Raw genomic sequence first — 23,413 nt, 5'->3', positions numbered from 1 at the left:
TTTGAAGCAAAACCTGATGTTGTCACTGGGAACTTCCCCACTAATTAACTTGGGAGGGGTTCATCTGTAGGGAGAGCCCTAGGAAATTCACATCTGTTCAGCCATTTCAAGGGAGGCTTAAGGGTGGCTAGATCACTTCCAATGAGTTCTCCTGATTGCCCGTCAGAAAAACTGGAAGGAGGGGGCAGAAGCATTTTTGGAGCCCCCTGGCTGAAGTAAGACCTGGGAATAGTGCTGGTGGCCTAATGGCTAAGGCACTGGCCTCTGAAGCTAGGAACTGTGGATTGGACTCTCCTCTGGAGTAAGAAGATATTTGATTTAAATCAATATCCGCTCTGAAGGAGAAGGTCTAGCTTAACCCCAAGTTATTGGGCCCAGTGCAGGCATTACTGTGTGAAGTTTTATGGCCTGTGCTATGAAGGTCAGACTAAATAATCACAATGGTCCCAGCTGGCCTTAAAATCTATTTACTCTACATTTGAAGGCAGGAGGGGATCACAGAGCATATGTTCGTGAAATCTGCCAGCCACCATTGTTTGCTAGCAGGCCTGTCTCTATCACAGCACAAAGAACCTGGGACCCTTACTCAGAACAGTGGCTTCAAATTACCCACAGTTTCCAGACTGGCAAAACTCACTTTGCTGAGCCTATAACAAAATGTCGTCTCCTGTGTCTGCATCCTGGTCAGGTTTGAGGTTCCCATTCGTTGCTTGGAGCTGAGCTCTGTCTAGAATGAAGGACACCACTGGGTCACCATGCTGACTTCCCTGCTCATCCTCCTCATCCTTATCCTCATCACTATCATCTTCCTCTTCAACCTGGTCTTCAATCACTACAACATCATCCTTGGTGTCTGGATCAATTTCATCCTTAAACCACACAGCTTTGTATCCATCGTCCGCTGTCTTCCTGTCCTTGGTGAGGATAGATTTCACTTCTTTATCGCTGTCTGTGTCCTTTCCCTCTTTGTTCTCTTCCTCGTCCTTGATGGCGGCGGAAGCTGTTGCGATGCTGCTCTCCACTGTGGGCTCCGGAGGAGGGAAGCCGTCTGACTGCCTCTGCACGACAGGGGTACCGTTCTCTGAAGTGTCGCTTCTTAGCGATTCGTTGTCTTTCGTGCTCCAAAGAGGATTTTCATCATCTTGGTAGCCTTGGTTACTGAAATCCTCAACGGGATCCTGGGGGAATGGCAAGATCAGAAATGTCTCATGATTATAGGGGGAAGAAATGAAATGGAAAAAAAACATGGGAGCTTGAAATGCTTGGGCACAGCTCTGCGGACATCAATGGAATTGCACCCCTGATGTCAGCTGAGGATCAGGCTGTTGAGGGGACCCAGACAGGAGGCATGCGGTGCGGACTCTATGGGTGGAGTACCCATGGAAAAAAATAGTGGAGGTTCAGCACCCAGCAGCCACAGCTGATGAGTGGGTGGGCGGCAGTGGCGGTGCCAATCAGCTGATGGGGTGGGGGAGGGTGGAGGGCAGGAAGAGGCAGGGAGCCTCGGAGGGGGGGCAGGAAGAGGCAGAATGGGGATGGAGCATCCTCAGGGAAAAGTAAAAGTTGCCGCCTATGCCAAGACATGATTTCCTAGCTCTAAGGCAACCCTGAAATGAACTAGTTACAAATTAACCTCTTACTTCACTTCTCCTTATTCCAAGCATATGCTCAGCTCTGTTTCTATACTGCTTGAAGACAATCAATCCAAGCACGAGTAAGGCGATTACCAGCAATACCGCCAATGTAGCGCCTAGAGCAGCCATGTCCTGTGCAGTGTAGCTCAAGTTAGCTCTCTCGTCTTTTGTGCCTATGAGGAAAACAAATGGATGTTACACTTTTAAGAATCATTCATACGTGGCCTTTAACGCAAGACTTGATTGGAGGAGGAGAAGACAAACTCACTTTTCTAAGATCAAGGACAAAGCTCTCCTGCAGGGTACAAGGGGTGAAATGGAGCCATTTAATCTGACAAGGTGTACTGCAGAGCCATGCTTGAGGCATCGGCTTTTGGAAGGACCCTGAATGGGACTTCAGAACTTTCAATCAATAAAAAGAGGTGGGAACTTACAAAGGTAACTTTCCCATTTAAACAAAAGGGGAATTTTTCCTGGAAAAGAATTGTTGGACTGGGACAGGAGTGTTGTGTTGACATTTTGCTTAGCACATTTAAACCCCAAAGCATCCTTTCCTTAACCACGGCTCCTCATCATGGACCTTGAATGAGGTGGGAGCTAAGGTGCCCAATGCTGTGGGGATCGATACCTGTGGCTTAGCAAAATGTCTGTGGCATGTTCTGTACAGTGCCGGACAAAAGTTTACACCCATGGTGAGAAGGTAGATGGTGGCTGGAGTTTATTACTTTAAGTTTCAAATGATTAAAAGGCAAGTAGGATCTATTCTCATCCCAGTACCTTCTTATTACTGGCTAGACTGTGTAACTGAATGAGCAAATAAACAGTGGTGTTTCCCAGAGCAGACCTGTGTGACAATTTTTGCTTCATAAATTTCCACCAGCAAAAGAAAACACTTTTTTGTTTTCTTGTGGAAAATGAGGCATGCTTTCTGCAGCGTTCTAGCCCAGAAATTCAGGGCCAAGTAAAAACAGGGAATAAAAAATTACCAGCATAGCCTTCCGATTTCTATTACATGGCTGCAATTTGCACTGACGTCAGTGGGATCTGAGAAGCACCCTCTACCCTCTTGTCTATTAAAGGTGGATTTATTGTGCCATAATACAGCTGCAATGCTGATAAAAGCCAGGATACTGGCCAGTGTGCTTGTTGTTATGCTGCAGTAAAGCGCAGAGGAAAGTGACTTGGGAGTTGCTTTAAGTTGCACTATTTTAAATTATGTTTAATCCTTCGTCGATGACAGCGTCTCACACTGATTCTTATAGTCCATGCCTATGGCAAATTGCCAGCTTTTCCTGGCTGTAAGTTTGGGTTACACTTTCAGCACTTAGCAGGTACATGAAGCCTAAGGATCAACATCAAAACTGAGATATGGTACTATACTTCCAGAGGATTCGTCTATTTAGCTTGCCTCTAGGAATATTTGTTTCTTATTCCATCCTCACTTTGAATCCTAAACCAATTTCTTTCAAGTTTCATGATAATTAATAGCATGTTTTGCCCTTTTGCTGGCATGTTTTCATTGTGGACTTTGAATATTACCTGGGCCAGTGACAGCTCCAACAGTTTATTATTAACGTGACCGTGGAGGACTGGCGCTTGTATGAAATTTTACTACTTAATTGTGTTTGATACCATGATTGGTGATGGGAAATGCAGCCTGCAGAACTGATGCAAGACTCCACTCTTTCTGACGAGTTATCCCTTTGGTGCACATGTCCTAGAAATTAAAGTGTAGTTCAGCATCCACCTCCCGAAAGTTGAGTATTATTAAACTGTACTGTAACTTTTCCACTGACTTCTTCAATGGGCTTTGGCTCACATCCTTAAAGTCCATTCCAGTCCTTAGCATACAAATCCCTTGACACCAAAGAACAGCCTTGGGGACAGGAATCAAAGCAATTAGACACAGAACAGGCCTATTGGCTCATTCCTCCTTGCCTTTGCTAGTGCTGACCTGGCCCTCTGAAATATACTGTGTACACAGGAAAATAGGGCCGTAGTTCTGTCACTTTAAGTGCCCCAAGCCAGCATATTTTTAGTACAGTGGTGAAACCATTTCATTGCCTAGTTACCAGTATGTTGTTTGTTTGATAAATAGACACTAAGGGCCAAATTTTTAAAGTGACATCTGTTTTTGGGTGCCTCAGTTTCTGACGTTTCAATCTCAGATACTTTAGGTACCAAGATTTGAAAATGTTGGCCTAATTCTGGCCCTTAATAACTTGCCGGGCTGGGGAGGGGGAAGGTGTGTTTTTGTTTTTCCATCAGAGAGTCTGAAGCACCTGCAACTCCCCCTGAAGTCATTGGGAGCTGGAGGTGCTCGGCATTTCTGAAAATAAGGCCCCATCAGTCTAACTGTGGGCATCCAGAAATGGAGATACCCATTCTGGCCTGGATCTTGGAGAAAAGCACAGGTTGGAGGAGGGAAACATTTGGAGAAGGCAACAAGAACCCCATTTGTGTGCACATGGCTAGAATGCTAGCTGCAGCACCTCTGCAAATAGTTCTCTTCCTAAAGAGCCAGTTTAGTTTTAGAAACATGAACTCCTCTCATGTTGTTACCCAGAATGCAGTACGTGAAACCATGGTGACAGCGGTCAATCTAGTGAGACCCATAGCAAGGAAGCGAGTATGATTAACAGGCAAACAAAGCAGCACCTAGAAATATAGCAATCAGGTAGCATAGAGGGTCTGGGAAAGCTGGATTTCCACACACAAATCTTTGCACGAGCAGGGAAGCAGTGGAAGCAAGAATTTAGTTCTATACAGAGCTGACCATGGATGATAACTATGAGAAAAAGAAAATAAAGCTTTTTTTACTACCTCTTTGGGGATGAGACACGAGTGAGACATTGGAACAGCTGATGAAAGTGTTTGTGTACTGTGGTCTCAAGAATGAGACTGTAGAGACAGGTGATTGTTTATTTTTCACCCAACACCAAGAAGCCGAAAAGAGAATAGATGCTTACACTACAGAGCTGAGAACTCTGGCATCCACGTGTAACTTTGGAGCCATAATTTAGAGACAGAGTCATTTGTGGGACACCTGATTCCAGTTTACAGGAGAGATTGTGAAGGGAAAACAGTCTAGCCCTAGAGAAAGGCTTCCAAATAGCAAGAGCATCTGAACTGTCCAGGGAAAAGATCAAAACAGTGATAGCCATTAGTGCAGAACAAATACACAGACTCAGGAAGCAGGACAGAGACGGACGGACTGAGAACGTAGGCATCATTGTCCAGCGTATGTACTGTGCAAAGCATCATAACAAGGAAAAAAGAAGTTGCCCAGCCAATGGGCAGTGTTGCAAGGAGTGTGGGAAACAAGAACCACTTTGTCCCAGAGCTGCAGCTCCCCTGGAAAGAAAGAAGCAGCAGTACATGCTGTGATTTGTGGAGGAAGAGGCTTCCAATGAAGAAAAGTACATCTGCAGTGTGACTTCAGCAACTCCAAAGACTATCTGTCTATGTGCACTGCCAAAGAAGGCTTCAGCCATTCCGCTGCTGTATTTGCGACTATGCTATTAGCTCAATGATCAATCTGATTCCAGCTGAATTGTGGAGCAAGCAGCAATGTAATCCCAGCAACAGTGAAACAGCAATATTAGACGTGAGAAATGTGGTTTCATTGTACATCACCAGGACTTGGTCATTCTGAGAACAGTAGGCTGTTGATAAGAAAAGTTCTTTTGTTTCATGGGTATCGCTTGGAGTCTATAGTAGTTAATGCACAGTAGCACCAGCTGCTGCTAGGAAGCAGGGCAGTGTAAGCCATGGATTTGATTGTAGGACAACCCTTGAATATCCTCCACATGAGAGAGGAGGAAGAACAGTCAGTAGGGCCCTGTCCCGCATTTTAACAGAATATAAAGCCATATTTGAAGATGGGCACCTAAAGGGCAAGCTGAAGTTAGAAAACCATCCCCACATGCTGCCGGTGAGATCTCTTAAACAGAGTTTTAGCCCCAAGGAATCCACTGACAGAGCAACTGGGCAAGTCTGAAAAGAAGCAAGACTGCACAGAGGCATCATTTCACCAGTTGAAACTAGCACAAAGTGGATCAACAGCCTAGTAGTGGTGAGAGAATCTTCAGGTAAACTGAGGATTTGCAGTGATCCAGAACCACTTAACAGAGCATTGAAAAGAAGTCATTATCCAGTTGAGGACCTGCTACCTGACTTATCCAGGGCAAAAGTCTTCATACTTTGTGATGTTTAGAATGGGTTCTGGTACACTGAGATAGATGAGCCATTCAGCCCCCTGACAGTGCTGGCATGAAGCTATGATCTGACAGATTCTGTACTGTAGCACTATATATATATATATATATATATATATATATATATATATATATATATATATATATATATATATATATATATATATAAACACACACACACACACACACACATAAAAAATCCCTATTAGTTCTTCACTCTAAAACATGGAAAACCAAAAACTGAGAAACTGAAATTTTCAGAAAACTGAAAATCTCTGAAAGTGAAAATAAATTTTCAATAAATTTCTTGTTGGGGGGGGGGAAATGTCAAATAAACCCAGAAATTGTTCCGTTTCCAAAACCAGCAGAATTGAATTTTTTTCACAAAAACATTTTGCCATTTTTCAAACAGCTCTATCAAAAACACAGACCACATTATTAGTAGGGAGCAATATAGATAATAATATAAAATTTAAAAAATTCAAAATGAAAAGTTTCAAAACAAAAAAACCAAAAAATTTTTGTTCCAAAAACCATCAAAACGTCCCATTTTGACAATGTCAGAACCATTTTTTTCTCATTTTTTTTCTTCTGAAATCTAAATTCTGGCAAAAGGTATCTGATTTTACAAAGTGTTTTTTGATTTTTGACAGAATATGGTTCCATCAAAATTTCTTTGACCAGCTCTGGTCAGCAGCAATGAAGTGCTACCCTCCTGAGTACTGGTAGAATTGTGAGCTGGAGAGGGGTCTCCAAGCCACAGTGCCCTTCACGGCTGCATCTGGGGTGGAGCACCTTACACTTAACTGCCTTCAAAGGGCTGTTCCTAAAGTCCCAATCTATTTAGCATGTTTCATCTGAAAGAATTCCAAAGCAATTCACAAACTATATAGACACACGAGTCCCTTTCCCCAGCACTGAAATGCAGCCGTCTCAGGAATGCAGTAGTTTAACAGCACGGGGCAATACCGTGCAACATTTGAGAACAGGACGTGAAGAAGACTGTTGTATCTGGTAAAAACTGCACTGGGATTTTAGGCACTAAAAAGTAATTATCCAGATTGGGCTTTCCCCAGGACATGGGGGCGTAGCCCCCCTCCTCTTGCAAAAAGTGCCATGGGACCTTGATGACATCAAGCGGTCAGAGCCTTGCTGTGCACCCCAAAACAGTGCTATCTTCAGTAGTGCAGTGTTTCCCAATAGCATACTGCTATGATGAGGAATATTGATCCCAAAGGGTGAGTGCATCCTACTGAGTCACCAATACTGCAGCAGTTCTTGAGACTTCCTTGGAAACCTCTCCCATTTATAAGAAGGACAAATCAGAAACAGACAGCGAGAATGAAACTGAATTTGCTGAGCGCAGAGATATGGGGGGTGGGGTGCGGGGGAAATGCCTTGATTCTGAGTAGCGCACACATCTATCTACCTGTCTGATGGCTGTTTGTGAAGGATGTTTGAGAAGACACGGGGTCTGATGGCCTCGGAGATCTGCTTGCTACTGCAGTTGATGTAAGATGAGGGCTGAGCCCGCCAGATGGGGAAGATGGCAGAGCAGTGGACTGAACAGTTCCACCCGGGTTTGTTCCTGTTATGGGGAATTTGGTGGTTCTGGATTCTGAAGGCCCCACTGGATGCATGTTGGATACTGCGCTGGTAGAAGACTTTGTGGTAGCAGGCTTCATTGTGGTTACAAGAGGAGGGATAAGTGAGCCTGAGGGAGTACCTGTCACAGGCTTTCCGGTGGGCCCAGGTGTGCCAGCACTGTTGGTTGTCACTGAAGAAGTGGATTTTGTGGCTCCAGAATTGGCTGTAGCGGCTGTGTTAGTTACTCCAGGTGGTGAAGCTGATGATGAACCAGAAGGTTTTGGAGTGGTGGTTCCTGTCCCAGCAGCAGCAGAGGTAGTGGTGGTGGTAGGGGTAGGAAGAGTAGTTGTACCTGGAGACCCAACAGGTACCCGAGGTGGTGTTGGTTAACTTTTTAGCTACATGTTACTTTATTTTTGACAATGGCAAAACATGTTATTCATCTGAACAGAGCAAAAGTAAAGCAGGTGACGATTGATACAACAAGCCATACGGTTTCAATATAAATAACCCAGAAAGGTGTGTGTTCTACCAGCTGGAGAAGGAGCTAAAATTTCTCTCTTCTTGCAACCCTTTAAAAGTGGGATTATGTTAATGGGCAGGCAGAATTTTAAACCTACTCAAGTCCAGGACTGGCATGAATGTTAAGAATCAGCAGAAAACTCGTGGAGCCATATTTTAAAAGGGCCTCCAAAATGCACCAGCAATATTTGTGAGTGCAGGCAAATCTGCATTCATAAGGGGACTCCTCCTGCATGCGATTACCTGTTTTTGCACATGCAAATACCTGTCTGCATGTGAAGCTGCAGGTGTTTGCCCACACAGATGGGTGTGTCCCCAAATAGCATGGTCATGTTTCAGGAAAACCTTTTGCCACTTGGCCTGTCATACCTTTCTGTCATCTCTAAGCGCCATTTTGCTGGTGTTGTCCAAATATAGTTATAGTGGTGAGGTAATGCAGGATATCAACTGCAACATTCTGCAAGGTGTAGTAGGCTATAAACCAAGACGGCTGTTTGGCAAGGTGGCCTGGGGTTTCTGACGCACTCTGTGTGTTTAATGTGCAATACTCATGCAGACTACAAGGAGCTCACCAAGCTTCAGATCTGATTGACTTGTAAATTCTATCCAACAGCAATTGCTAACGACTATGGGAGGCACAAACTACCTTGTTCCGAAGAGGTTCCGTGATGGCCAGGGGGCCAAATGAAGAGTTCTATGCATTGCCATGTGGCTACCCTATTCTGCATGAGTCACAGCTCCATATGAGTAAGAGCTAAAGATCCCAGAAGTTAATGTTCCATCTTGACCTGAGCAGGAGGGTTCAAGAAGAAGTGCTATTTGCTGGGACCTCTTGGCTTCCCCTCTCTTTTTAAAGATAAGAGCAGCTGCCATCTGCTCCTTTTTAAGCAAACCAGGAAAAACCTGTTAGCAAGGTACACTTGTGACTCTCACTTGCGCCAACATTCAGCATCCCTCTTCATTCTGACCAATAAAATGAAGCAGTACATGATCCTAGCTCTAGTCACATGGATAAAATACATGGGAAAAGGAAAGTGAGCTGGCGAAGGCTAAATCCCTGACACTTTGGGTGGGGGGAGGTTGAGAGTGCACAATGGCTATTGTGAGTGTTTTACAAATACACTTGGAGTGCTTTATCCTGCTCTAGCTGGAGGATAGAATAGAGCCTCCCATGGGATATCAATGGGCTTTGAATTGGGCCCATAGTCCCTAATGTGTGATCTGTGTTCTCTAGATTGCTTGGGGCAATGTAAAATAAATGCCCAACGTACCTGTGGAAGGTGTGACCTCCACAGTGATCACAGTGTTTGCCTCCTGCAGACTCTCCTCATCGATAGCAGTAGCCTATGCAGACATGAGAAGGAGATGATATTGGCTGCTTGCTACATTCATTCATTCTCTGAACATCCCCTGAAGTGAAAGTACTCTGTACACTCCCACAGCACCTCCCGCTTGAGGCACTCGGAGCTCTGTACATATTCTGTAACAATCTTTGCAGCATCCTTTGCAACTATGAAGTGGGGAAGCATTTTCTTTGTCGTTTTACAGATGGGGACTTTGAAGCATGAAGGGGTAAAGTAACTTGCCCAAATTCACACAGTAAGTCTGGCAGATCTGGAATCAGAACTCAGATCTCCTGAGTTCCAGCCCTGTGCTTTAAACACCAGACCATATTTCCTTCAGAAATGCATCAGGGAACAATCCTGCACTGGCAGAAGGATACACAATGTGACAAAAAAGGCCTATCCTTTAAGAAAACCCAAAGGCATAAGTCACCTTTCTTGCTCAGAGAGGGAAAAAAACCAAAAGGCTTTATCAGAGGATTTCAGAGGCCATATTCCCTACAGCTGGTGCATATACCAAATCACCAAAAGTCTTTATCTCTCATCAGTCCCTTTGGACATAGCTCCCAGTTAAGTCATTGGTGACTTTGTGTGTCTACGGAAGGCAGATTCTTAATTTTAAGAAACATTGCCCCTCTTTGTGTAAACCCTTCTGTGTGCACGATCGTTCGGAAAAAGCCAGCTCCAAGGAAAAATCCTACACAAAAGAGAGCTCTTAACATTGTTACGACAATCGTAAATAACTTAAAATATTAAGTGCCAGATCCTCGGCTGTTGGAACATGGCACAGCTCCACTCATGCTGACTTACACCCACCAAGGATGAGTCCCTTAGTATTTCATCTTCCCAACAAGAGCTGGTCCGTATCCTAAATAGGAACCTGATAGATACGAACGGTGTTAATTGCACAGTCAACCTTTTAGCTGGGTCCTAAAGTCTTCCAAGAAGACAAATTTTGTTTTCTTTTCATTAAATTCTGTGCATATGTAACATCAGGTTTGCAATGATTAGTAGACAGCGGAGCTCATTGAAATCTTTCTGTCAATTTTTTTTCCTGTGGGAAAACTGGACTTTTGACTAAACAAAAAATTTTGTGAAAAATGTCTGATTTCTTTGAAACTTAACTTTTCATTGGAAAATTGAAATTTTTCTGGTCTTTAGGGTTTTGTTTTGTTTTAAATTAAAAGTTGAAATTTTCTACCAAAAACCTCTGGAAAACTTTGGGTGTGTGTGTTCATTGACATTTTCCACGGCCAAGAAGGAAAACCCATTTCTTGCGTGGCTCTAGCAGATAGTCCTGTATTTTGCAGGCTTCTCAGGCATGTTAGCTCTATGATCCCTGTTACCTTGACCTCCCTATCGCCCCAGCTGTTGTCTCATCATATGTTTCTATTGTAAGGTCTCTGGGATAGGGACTGCCATTTTTATGATATCTAGCTCTGATCGGGGACCCCATATACTCAGGGAGCTACTGCAATACAAATAACTATCCTCTGCCTATCAGGAAAGCTGACATACCAACACTGTTATAGTTGCGGCTGACTGCAGCATTGTGTTTGTCAGGACAAGTCCATCTCTGGTTACGGTGAAATCGCTGCTGTTTTGAATGTTGTACATGATTTGAGGGTTGACTTTCTGAAAAATTAGATAAGAAAGTGAGCTAAGCGTCTGCATTGGCGTCTGTGTTTTCATCGAAATTGTTGCCCATAACATTGAGGAAAATCCTTACTCCTATAAAAATGGTTCCCTCAGGGTGAAATTTGTTCCCATGCAAAGAACCAGCACAACCAAATCCTGTTGGGAAGGTTTAAATGGGACAAAGGGGTTGCATAAGCCTCATGCTGGGTTCTGGACTGGGGTGATTGTTGCTGTGTCTATAAAATGTTGTTCCACTGTTAGGTCCTGTTCCTGTCACAGGCTGGCCAGCCCTTTAAAGCAAGCTAGGCTTAGCAGCTGAGCTATCCCACAGCATCACTGGTGATGCAGTGAATTAGTGATCCCAGCTGGGTGTGATGGAACTAGGGTGACCAGATAGTAAGTGTGAAAAATTGGGATGGGGGTGAGGGGTAATTGGCACCTATATAAGGAAAAGCCCCAAATATCGGGACTGTCCCTATGAAATCAGGACATCTGGTCACCCTAGATGGAGCTTAATTACAGTGACAGACCCCAGCTGAAGGGCCTCAGAATGAGGTCCATTTAAATGGAGCTGTGAAGTCAGCCCTGAGAGGAGACCAGAACAAGGGGAGTTGCCTCTCTGGGAAGGGCCTTGGGGAGTCAAGCTGGAAGGCACACAGGGAGTAGGGTAGGTTCCTATGGGGGAGCCTAAGATAGGGCCTGCAAAGAGCAGGGAGATCCCTGTGGGGAGGTGGGGCTGTGGGGGAACCTGCTGGAAGGAAGTAGCATAGGAGAAACTCTGTAGAGGGGCTGAGGGAAGCGGCCAAAAGCAGTAAACGTCAGTGGAGCCCGAGAGGGTATTTATTTGGACTTGCACAGGAAGGAGGCTGAACTTAAGTTGAGACCTGGCTGGAGGGCCAGGCCCTGGAAGACTTGGAGAGAGAGAGGCCATGGCAAGTCTGAAGAAATGGTCAACAAATGGTGCAAGAGAGACAAAGCCCACCCCATGCAATGCTGCATCCAAGCCTCAGTGAGTGCCCCTGAGGTGAGGGTGCACCATAACAGGTACCCATCCTGTGTTCCTGGCTTCCCTTACACCAATTAAAACTGTCAATCTCCTCTCTTTACCCAGTATCAATCACTCTGTTGCAGACAGATAAATACCTATCCTCGCTTGCTCCTGTCAGTAATGTCCCCCTCAAGCTGAGCCCTCCTTCAATGTCTGAGCAAATGATGGGCCTTGCAGTGAGACTGAAAGGCTATGAGATCCAGACTCAGGATTTCTGGGCTTCCCTGTCACAGTGGATGTCATCAGCGGCTTTCAATAGGCTTGATCCGGTTGCCACTCAAGTCAATGGCAAACCCTTCCCTCCCATCCCCCACCCCCAATCCAGATCCACGCATGGAATATGTAGAGCAACAGACCAGACCCTTCCAGTTCCTTACAGTAGGGAAGTCGTCATCAGCTGCAAAGATCTTCAGGGGTATTGAAGGTGCTTTAGAGTCCATGACCAGACTGAGAGTGGCCAGCCCAGCAGACACCGTCCCTGTGTACCTGGAGTTTTCAAAGTATGGTGCGTAGTTACTTTTAGCGATGACCTTGATCTCTACTGTGGTGAAGGAGTATCTCAGAGCATTGTTGGCCTGGGTGGCCTATAGAGAAAGGAGACAATACAGACACACAACTATTGCGTTGTTGTTGAGACACAAGAGGTCATGGGGCCAGATCCAAAGTCCATTCAAGTCAAAGGGATTCTTTCTATTGATCAAATGGGCTCTGGATCAAGCCCATGATGGGAGGCTGGGATAGGACTAAGTTAACATTTAGAGCAAGGGACTGATGGTTAGAACTGCTGTGTTCTAGTCCAGTCTCTGCCACTGGCTTTCTCTGTGACCTTGAACAAGTCTCTTAGCCTTCTTGCGCCTAAAATTTTCCGCCTATCACATGGAAGGTGCTTGAGGCTTAATTTATATATGTAAAGTGCCTTCAATTCTTCAATGCCAAGGGCTACAGAAGTGCAAAATATTACTAGGGTAGGATGATCCGAACCAGCAGACACCGCTATGCTGCATAACATCAAGAAGTTCCACCAGCAGCTGTGTTTACAGCCTGATAATCTAGAGTTTTGCATGTATTTTCTCCCCAAAATGGTTTAAAACTCGTAACTTTCCTTGGATTATATTCTAGTTGGAAAATGAGCTTGTTCATATGGGCTGATTAAATAACTGCTTTTGTGCACACACAGATCATGCCCAAGTCCCCCAGCTCTATTCCTTTCTGTTAAGTTTATGATAATTTTAACCCAAATGGATGGCTCTTCAGTTACGGTTGCTTCCTACGTCCTGATTTGAGGGCACAATCCAGTCATCTTTACACAGGTCAAAATTCCCACTGAAAATCCCAGCAGGAATTTTGCTTGTAGGAAGGAAGCACCCGTTTCCAGACACCTGTCACGTACTGGATACTTTAAGAAGAAAACACATGTTTAATTACTCTCCATCACAAGCTGAAGCACTGTAGTTTCCTGGACTCCTAGCACATGTAAAGTCACTGTCCTCCTGGAAGGCCAGAACTCTGGAGCTGAGACCTGGGGTTCTGGAATGTCAACAGACTTACCATGACATGCAAAATGAACGTGTCTGTAGTATTTGCTGCTTTGTTCATAGTTATATTCCCTGTATCACTGTTCAATAAGAATACATCGTCCTTGTTTCCTAAAGAAAATGGGAAGGTTAATTAGGACTAGTATGTACCGTAAGAGATACTTTAAATGTATCTAGAGCTTTAAGAGATTTTGCTGTGGCTCATGTGTTTTGCATCTCGGATATTGCAACCCATGATCTCATCTCCTTATTGCCCTGCCAGGTTTTAGGACTGGACACACATAACATGGACACAATGCTACCTCAAAGTGTGGATTCGGCCTGATGAGAACAACAGGAAGACACATGCAAGCCTGATGAAGGAGGTAGGAGAGCAACACTTCTTATTTATTTCTATCGCAGTAGCACTTAGTGGCCCCAATTGATGTATGAGCCCGTCTGTGCTAGTACATACATAGAAAGAGCCAGTCCCTACCTCAGAGAGCTTACAATCTAACAGGACAAAGGAGGTGCTCTCTTAATTTTACCGATGGGGGCAACTGAAGAGCAGAGAGACTAAGTGACATGGCGAGGATCACCCAGGAAGTTTGTGGGTCTGAGCCAGGAGTTGAATCTAGATCTCCTGGGTCCCAGTCCAGTGCCTTAGTGACAACACGAGCCTTGGGAAGGAATGAAGAGATTTTTTACAACACTGTCAGCATCATGTTCCCTACTCCTATCTGCATACCCATATGGCAATACAGAATGAGCACGCCTTACAGAACAAATAAAGAAGATCAGAGAACGAACAATCTGTCTAATATGGATGAATTTTATTTGTCAATCAACTGACCTCCTTTTTAAAAAAAAAACTTTGAAATAATGTGCTATTCGTTCATTGAGAAATCAGCTGATTATAGTCAACCTTATCTTTTGAAATCAAGACTAACATGTGGAATCCCAATCAGAGCTTTTTGCAATGTACAGTGGTGCGAATACAAAATTCTCGACTAAAAATGAAGATGAAGAGGGTTTCAGGAATTTTTGGTTCAGGCAGCTTGAAGAGTAGCTGGAATCAGTGTGACTGGAATGGAAAAAGTCAGCCCCAGCCATTAGGATAAAGATCTGTTTCAACTGAGAGAAAAGAGGCCCCCCAACAAACACACTGCACTGAGCTCCGGTTGTAGAGATGCTCTGCTCCCTTTCTCCCCATCTCTGCAGGCTAAAGAGACAAGAAACCTATGAGGTTCCCACTGTGTGTCTGTACAGCACCTCGCATAATGGAGGCTCTGAGTCTATCCTGTTGGGGCCTCTAGACACTACAGGAACACAGACTATTAATTGTGATCATTATTTTTCTGATCTAGAGCCATATTGCTGTGACTGTATATTAATTCTGTGGTTTCCCCCCACTGGTGGGGGAAACTTGGCAATATTACCGATGGAAATGAATGTTTGGGAAGATAGGAACTTTACTCACCGCCAACAATGCTATACACTATTTTTTCATTCAAAGTGTAGTCAGGGTCAATGGCAGAGAGGGGCCCAGGTTTTAGGCTCAGCGGTTCAGTCTGCAACAACAAGACAAGAGTCTTAAAATCAAAACACTAGATGCCTGCAGAACTTTCCAGTCCAAGTGATACTTAGCTCACGTGCACTCTGTTACTGGAAAACACAATGAATATTGCCAGGGGTTGACTATTGCAGAACAGAGATGATAGAGAATAGGATTTGGGGTTGTGTAGATCCTTCCTTGCTCTAGGTATGCATCAAAAACAATTAACTCTCTGCTGTTGGGAATTTTCAATCTCAGTGGTTGACTCAGACTTGTCATTGCACTGACTGGAGTCATTTATGACTGGAGTCAAAAGTCTGCTCATGACTAAGTGATACAGCCGGTACTGGGCATGGTCCTTAGGGGAGAGGGTGACTTATTGTCAGTGTAACCAGTCTTGTCCCAGCCTCCCCAACATGCATTATTCTGCTGAACATAGTCTCAAATGGTCACTGAGGAAAACAAACCATGTTTGATTGTAACCATCTTCCGTGTGGGGTGTGAAGACACAAAAAGAGCCGTCTCATGGAACAGAGCTGAGCAAACCCCACAAAGGGTCCAGTCCTGCAGCCCGTCCTCAGGCAACAGAGAGACCAGTGTGTACAAGTATCTGATTCAGAACAGATTTTCCAAATGTCTCATGAATTGAGCTGGTCAATGCTAGACAGGGGCTCAGAGTTGACGTTCTAGCATCGTTATTGTCATCCCTCGCTATTGAGAGGGGGCTGCTGGAGCTCGCATTACAAAGCCTTCATTTCCCAAAGGGCTTTTTGAGCAACTGTTTTGCTAAGCACATCCATGCTGACTCTATGCCAATGCTCTCATCTCTCTTAGGATGGTAATACCATGCTGTAAACTCAAGCAACAAGCACGTCTGGTGGAGTATGGTGATGGCGTAGATATGGGCTGCATCATACGGGTGCAGCAGGAGGCACCTCTCCTAAGCAGACAAACAACTTTTTCAGAGAAAAGGCCCCATATCAAGGGCTGGATTGAAGCCCTAGGCACACCCCGACATTGGGGCTGTTCCCATGGCCTACATCCCAGTAGAGGGGTGGTCCCCTCCATGCTTCCAGCAATGAAAGAGATGGTGGCAGGATGCCTGCCAAATATGGCAAGCCCCTACCCCAAGGAGTGGGCCTGGTCTGCTCCCTGATGGTGGCTGCTGCAGGACCAGTTGGCTTCCTCCCCGACGACTGTGCTGCAGACTCAGGGAGAAGTCATTGCCTTGACTTATGCCTGGCTCACGTTTTCAAGCTTTTCTGCACCATGATGGGAGCTAGGAACATAATAATATAAAGCTGAGGTTCCAACATCGCATGAATCTGGGAATCAGGGCCTTAGGCCTCTGCTCTGATCAGGCCTGGACCATATCTGTGGTGCTAAAGACCTGTCCTGGGATACAGACTGAAAGCATACACTCCTGTGTTCGCCACCTACCGTTTTCTCTGAGATGTTGACCCTTCCAATATAGCCACTGCTGATGCAAACTTTCTTGTCCGCGTTAATGAAAGTACATGGTTGGAACCAGGGTGGTTTGGTGTCAGTTTGTCGGATGGCTATGTTTATTGTTGCAGTGGCTGTATTACCATCTGGGTTGCCAGGTTCCCTGTCCTATACAGAAAATCAGAACGTTCCTGTTAGATGCAAGGCATATTTCCAACTGTAGAACCCCCTTTCCTGGAGCCCCTGCAAAATATATTGGGCTGGATCCTTAGCTGATATAAACCAGTGTATCTTCATCGATTTTTCCATGGAGCTATGCCAGTTTATACTAGCTGAGAATCTAGACCTGCAACTATTATTAGTATGACAATTACAGCTATACTAGTGGATAGAATACACACCAGGACGTAGCAGCTGTGAATAATGAGATGTTTTGCTCACTTATAAAACTCACCCTTGCATACAAGATTAACTGCATAAATTTATATTTATCATAGTCCAGGGTTTTGCGCAAGTAAATGCTTGGGTTATTAATTCCTTGTATGTTAAAGTAGTCAGTTGCTTCCTGAAAAACAAGGGGGTGGGGGGAGAGAGAGAATGACAGCTATCTCAATCACAGACACATACTCTGAAATCCTGTTAGCTGCTTAACATATATAACATCCAAGGCTGGGTATTTATAGGAGAAATACATGCATAGTTCAATTGCTGATGATTTGAACTCTTTGGTCTCTTGCTAGTAAAATGGAATCATCTCTGGCATATCAGTATGGATCGTTAGTGGAATTTTGAACATTCTTCTCTCAAAATGATCATAGGGCTGAATTCAGATTTAAATCAGTGTAACAGAGAACAAAACTTGGCACATCGCCTTCCACCGTAGTCGGAAATAATGGGCTTGGCTTTGCTCTCACTTACACCAGCGCCTTGCATAGCGTTCTTCCTGATTTATACCATTCTGAGGCCAGAATCTGGCCTGACAGGTAAAATTGTGAACTCATTTACACCTGTTCAACGCCATTAAAATCAGTGAGGTTGCACAAGTGTAACTGCTGCAAAACTTCGACCCCCCCATCTGCCCTTGACACGATTCTCTTATTTTTTTGTTTGAATTTTTTTTTTATCAATTCTTTTGTTAATTAAAACTTTAAAACAAATCAAATAAAATGACAGAACACCACCCTTTATACTCCAGATTGGCATCAGTTTAACTGAATATAAATTATCCATTGGTCTTTCAACAAAATCCTTAAAGATGAAGGCTGATCTTGTGGCTCAGGCCCTGGACTGGGACTCAGGGGATCTGGATTCAGTTTCTGGCTTTGCCCGAGACGTCGTGTGTGACCTGGGGCAAATCTCTTAATCTCTCTGTGGCTCAGTTCCCGGTCTGTAAAACTGGGATAATCAGACTTCCTTTCCCACTCTGTCTGCTGACCTATTGAGATTCTAACCTCTTCGTGGCAGGGTCTCTCCCTTACTGTGTTTGTAGTACAGCCTAGGACAATTGTTCCCCAACCTGGTGTAGGTTTCTAGGAGCTACTGTAATGTTGAAGTTGAATAGGTGCTCTGGAAATATATGGGTTTTTTAAGTGTGAATTTTTAAAGAATTCAGTATCTAAAACATGGATTTCTCTGTTCCACTAGCGCCCTCCTTGCTCTGTCCTGGCCTTAGCTTTCTGGAAATCTCACATGTACTCCAGCAGTTGAAATAACCAACTCTTGTTGAAAGTCCCACTTGCCTCCTGTCTCAAAGTTGGTGCCAGTGTAAATCACTAACAAAGAGTTCTATGTTTTTGCAACGAACATACTCACTGGGGTGATCACTGTAAGTTCATATTGTATGTTGTCCAGGTCAGCATCACTAGCAGTTACGCTCGCCTCAGGTATAACGCTCGTATTCACTTTTGTATCCTGAAAACAAATATGCATGATTATTTTTTCCATTTTGGCAAATGGTCACCTGCTGGATATAGCATCTTCACTGGTAAATCCTTCCTAGTCCCCTTGTGCTGTATGGGTCAGTGCTCTGGAATTAGAGAGAATCCTCCCACTGCCACCTCTGACCAAGTTTAATTGACATGGTGGTAAAAATGCTGGATGCCCCCAGAGCATTGTCTACATTAGGGCCCTCACCGGTACTGGTGTTGCTGAATTGAGATGGTGCCAGAGGTGTGTATTCTAAAATTCCATGGTGTAGATGTGACAGCTGCCATCTTGGCTGACACACCAGGGACTTAACCAGAGCTGAAAGCAGGAGCTGCTATAGCGTGAGCTAAAGAGCCAAGATTCCCAAACTGTGGCTGCAACAGGTTCCTATCCTCTGATTGGTGTGACCAAGAGGGGCAGGCCTCGCGAGAGGACCTGAAGTGTTTTGAAACCTGCCAGGGTCTCTACGTGGAAGATGGGTGACACCTGGTGAGCTAAGCCTGCATATAAACTGCCTGTTTTTTTAGGATATGTCTTCTCTGTGCAGTGCTTTTGTTCTGACTAAATAGTACTTTGCTTTATGAAGGCTGGCTGGTCACTGGTGAACCTTGTCCTTGCCCCTGAGAGAGCAGGACTGCAGGTGCTGGGCTAAAGTCAGTTCTGCTGAGGTGATCACAGTGAACTGCAGAAATCTGCAGCCTAAGTCTGAAGGGAGAGGATAGTGAGATCGTGCCCCAAGAAAGTCGACCACTAGAGGCCTGAAACTTGGGTGGGATCCCTCAAGGCAGCCAGTAAGAGGTCAGAGGTGCAGTTACCTTAAGAAATGTGACCGTCAGCACAGAGGGGGACTTGTAACATGTACTGAGAAGTGGGTTTCATAGACAAAGCCCCTGGAGAGCTGCACATGTAAGGGGTGCCATTGTTGCCTGCAGTTTGCTTTCCTCTGGGTGCTTTGATTTTGGCTAAATAGGTTAAGGACTGATTTCAGAAGTACTGAGCACCTACAACACCACAGCTGAAGTCAACAGAAGCAGCAATGATTCAGCACTTCTGACAGTCAGGTTTAAAATGACTTTGAATGCACGGGCAATAATTCTAACCTCAAATGTCATGGAAGTTTTGTCTTCACCTCATGCACGTCCTCTAATTTTCGTGGACGAGAACAGGCTGCATACATGCTTATAAATCACTTTCCTCTTGCCAAGATTAGAGTCCCACATGAATTGGAACTATCTGATCTGTAATCTTCCCTTTATTATAACAACACTTTAATAAAACCCTTACCTCAGGAACCTCTACGGTGATGTTTGTTTCCTTGAATACCGGGCTGTTGTCATTCAAATTGCCAACTTGTACTATAACAGTCACAGAATTGACCTGGTGGGGAGGTAGGAAGAGGGGAGAAAAATCACAAATAAAGTAAGACCGTTAGGAGCGGCACTGATTGGTAGGCATGAGAGAGTGTGAGGATCAGAATTGGATCTGGATTACGTGTGCATTTGGGCTGTAGGCTGAATGAAGGCTTGGGTTGAATTCGGATATGATGGCACTGAAATCTCATGGGCAGTGGGGTTTTTTTGCTCTTTCCAGGAGAAGACAACCATGAGAATGAGCAGTTTCTCACAGAGGGTATGTGCTGGGAATAGTTAACATCCGAGCCAAGTGTGGTGTTCTGTTTCTAGTTTCTATCTAGCAATATGGCAGCATATTAGAAATTATACTCACCTCTACACCTCCTTTCCAGCAAAGCAGGGTTCCTAGTAATGCATATTCTGTCTGTGTTTTAAAAACAGAAACAAAAAATCTGTCATTTTAAAAAACATCCATTGTGGCACCAACATTCTTCTCAGGTGTGGCTCACTCCTGTCCTGAGGCAACAAAGTAATTGAGCACCTGCTTTTGTGTATTTTAAGCATGATCTTAAATCCAGTTGGGATTTAGGGACAAGTCTCATTTGAACTCAATGGAATTTAAGTTTATGCTTAAAATAAAGCTAGTGAATAAGTGCTTTGCTTCAGCTGTGTGTGTGTGTTGTGTGTGTGTGTATATATATATATGTGTATATATATATATATACATACATATATATATTTTTAAAGGTAAATATTTTTCTTTCTTCCTTTTACAGGCCTTCAATTAGCTTCTGATCTCTGTTACACTGGTGTCAATGTGAAATCATACCATTGACTTCAGTGGAGTTACTCTAGATTTACACAGATGCAGATAGGATTGGAGACTTTCCCCATGCATCATGCTATGGCTTGTCTACACTACCTGCCAGATCAGCGGGCAGTGATAGATCCAGCGGGTCAATTATTGCGTCTAGTCTAGACACAATAAATCGACTGCCGAGCGCTCTCCCGTCGACTCTGGTACTCCATTAGGGCGAGAGGCTTAGGCAGAGTCAACAGAAGAGCGTCAGCAACACCGCAGTAAGTAGATCTAAGTACATATTCAAGTTGCTGAAGTTGCGTAACTTCGATCAATCCCCCCGTAGTGTAAACCAGGCCAAAAGTGGGGCAGTGAGAGAGAGTTCTTTGAGGCTGCTGCTCAGCGAGGTTTCTGTTTATACAGATACCCATTAGCCCAGCCCCTTTCTTCATGGCTACATCTGTTCCCATAGCCAACACCCTGTCTACCTGACTGCAGAATTAACATCCACCTGCTATAGTGCCCCTTCGTTGCTCCCGCATTACAGTGAGTCTAGCTGGAAATTCTCCAGCAGATCCAGGTAAATTAAACCGAAAGTTAATATTGAACAGTGAGTACAATGTCCCTTACAGGGTCTGTTTTTACAGGAAATCTTTTGTTGTTCAATATGCTGCAGATTTGTACATTGGGAAAAGCAGGACTACATAGCAGAAACTATTGAGAGGGTGGGAAGGAGCTTGAGGCTTTTGTTGCTGGGGACAGTTTAGGATTGGTGCACTTGCTGGCTATTAAAATAATCGGCAGTGAAATAGTTAACAATGCTGCCATTTAAATTGCCATTAAATTTCCAAATTAGATCTCCACTAAGGTGAACAGAATCATCTCACGGCTCTAAACTGTCGTCATTTTGTGTATGTATGTGTACAATATTAAACCAGCTGTGGGGAGTATCTGAACTCTACTGAAGTGTATTTACAAGTCTCTGCTTTAAAACCTGCACCGTGTTCTCCAGCACAGCTTATTGACCTCTTGGAATAGACTTCAGGGGTGGGGAACATAAGAACAGACATACTGGCCAGACCAGTGGTCCATCTAGATGAGTAGCCTGTCTTCTGACACCGGCTGGTGCCATATGCTTCAGAGGGAATGAACAGAAAGGGCAGTTATCTATGCCCAGCTTCTGGCAGTTACAGGTTTAGGGACACCCAGAGCATGAGGTTGCATCCTTGACCCTCTTGGCTAATGGACATTGGTGGATCTATCCTCCATGAACTTATCTAGTTCTTTTTTGAACCCATTTGTACATTTAGCCTTCACAAAATCCTCTAGCAAGGAGTTCCACAAGCTGACTGTGCATTGTATGAAGTTTCTTTGTTTTAAACCTGATGCCTATTAATTTCATTGGGTGACTCCTGGTTCTTGTGTTAAGTGAAGGAGTAAATCATACTTTTTTTCTCCACACCAGTCACAATTTTATAGACCTATATTATATCCCCCTTCGTCGTCTCTTTTCTAAACTGAACAGTTCAAGTCTATTTAATCTTTCTTCATACGGAAGCTGTTCCATCCCCTAATCATGTTTGTTGCCCTTCTCTGTACTTTTCCCAACTCTAATATATCTTTTTGAGATGGGGTGGGTGAATAGAACTGAATGCAGTATTCAAGGTATCGGTGTACCGTGGATTTATACAGCAGCATTATGATATTTTCTTTTTATTATCTCTGCACCTGTCGGCTTTCCCCCAGCGCTCACTTGAAAAAGAGAGAGTTGGTGGGGGGAGAAAAGTTTGAATTTACACATACAAGTTCCCTGTTCGGGAGACCAAACGTCAGTAAAATAGAAAAGGTGACGCCATTTTAAAAGCCAGCTGTGCTGTGACCATCAGAGGTATTAGATCATGTCTCTTCCAGCTGACCTGTACTCTATGAAGAGTGTTTTACAATATTAACTCATCCGCTAATTGTCTCTTTTTTCCAAATAAAAACTTACCTCATAATCCAAGGAATCGGTTAGAATCAATTCCGTGCCATTAATGGCAAACCATCGGAAGTCGGAAGAGTTCTCAATTGTTACTGTGACATCAGGCTCCATTGTAATGGTGGTAACAACAGCCCCCGGCAGATTATTCTCATTTATTGTTGGGTTCTCATTTCCTACAGAACATTCTGGAAAAAGCACACGATCATTTGTGTCAGCGTTGGCACAAAATTGTCAGCCAGTTCTCTTTGGATGTTGGAACCGTCAGACTGGATCAGACTCATGGTCCAGCTAGGTCAGTATCCTGTTGCTGGCAGTGGCTAGCACCAGCTGCTTCAGAGGATGGTGCGAAACCCCCTGCAATAGGCTGTTATGGAATAACCCGCTCATAGGGAAAATTTCCTCTGTGCTTGTAGGACTCAACAAATGTGGACTTACCTGTGGTGCTCTGTGTGAGAACTTGTGTTAAGGGCAGCAGCAGAAGGAGCGCAGCAGCAGGGAACTGATTAGAAACTGCCATGCGGGAAGCAGAAGGAAGCCCACGTCTTTTGGCAAATGTAATCCACCACTTTTTTCTCTGTATTGTCACTGAAGCGTGCTCACCCATTCACTGCCCCAGGAAGAAAAGAACACTGCATGTCGGGAGCAGACACCCACCTGCTGCACTTCAACCTTTGCCTCCCTGCTTTATTGTTTAACTTATTTATGACTTATTTACTGGTTCCTGTTTTCAGAACGCGATAGGCGGTGAATTCCACGTTCTTCTTGGCTCTGGATCTCTGGATTTTTAACTGCATTAGGATTTGGTGTTGAATACCCCCCAAATAAACATGGGGAGGGGGCGCTTTGGCACC

The 23,413-nt window shown here is 44.3% G+C and overlaps 1 protein-coding gene across 1 annotated transcript; it reads right to left on the bottom strand.

The window, feature by feature from the left end:
• Positions 1–647: 647 nt before the first annotated feature.
• LOC120392928 (cadherin-related family member 5-like) lies at positions 648–23,166 on the bottom strand. Its single transcript, XM_039517582.1, has 15 exons — positions 22,998–23,166; positions 22,572–22,747; positions 20,156–20,206; positions 19,715–19,807; positions 18,317–18,415; positions 16,959–17,069; positions 16,499–16,672; positions 14,984–15,074; positions 13,538–13,635; positions 12,367–12,573; positions 10,822–10,938; positions 9,232–9,304; positions 7,281–7,790; positions 1,641–1,807; positions 648–1,178 (listed from the first exon to the last, which is right to left on the bottom strand). Exons 1-15 carry the CDS (start codon positions 23,164–23,166, stop codon positions 648–650), a joined length of 2,667 nt encoding a protein of 888 aa, XP_039373516.1.
• Positions 23,167–23,413: the final 247 nt, after the last annotated feature.

This window comes from Mauremys reevesii, unplaced genomic scaffold (genome assembly GCF_016161935.1).
Source record: "Mauremys reevesii isolate NIE-2019 unplaced genomic scaffold, ASM1616193v1 Contig127, whole genome shotgun sequence".
Classification (NCBI taxonomy): domain Eukaryota; kingdom Metazoa; phylum Chordata; order Testudines; family Geoemydidae; genus Mauremys; species Mauremys reevesii.
The sequence above is the reverse complement of the archived record's forward strand: the minus strand, read 5'-3'. Positions and strand labels throughout refer to the sequence as shown.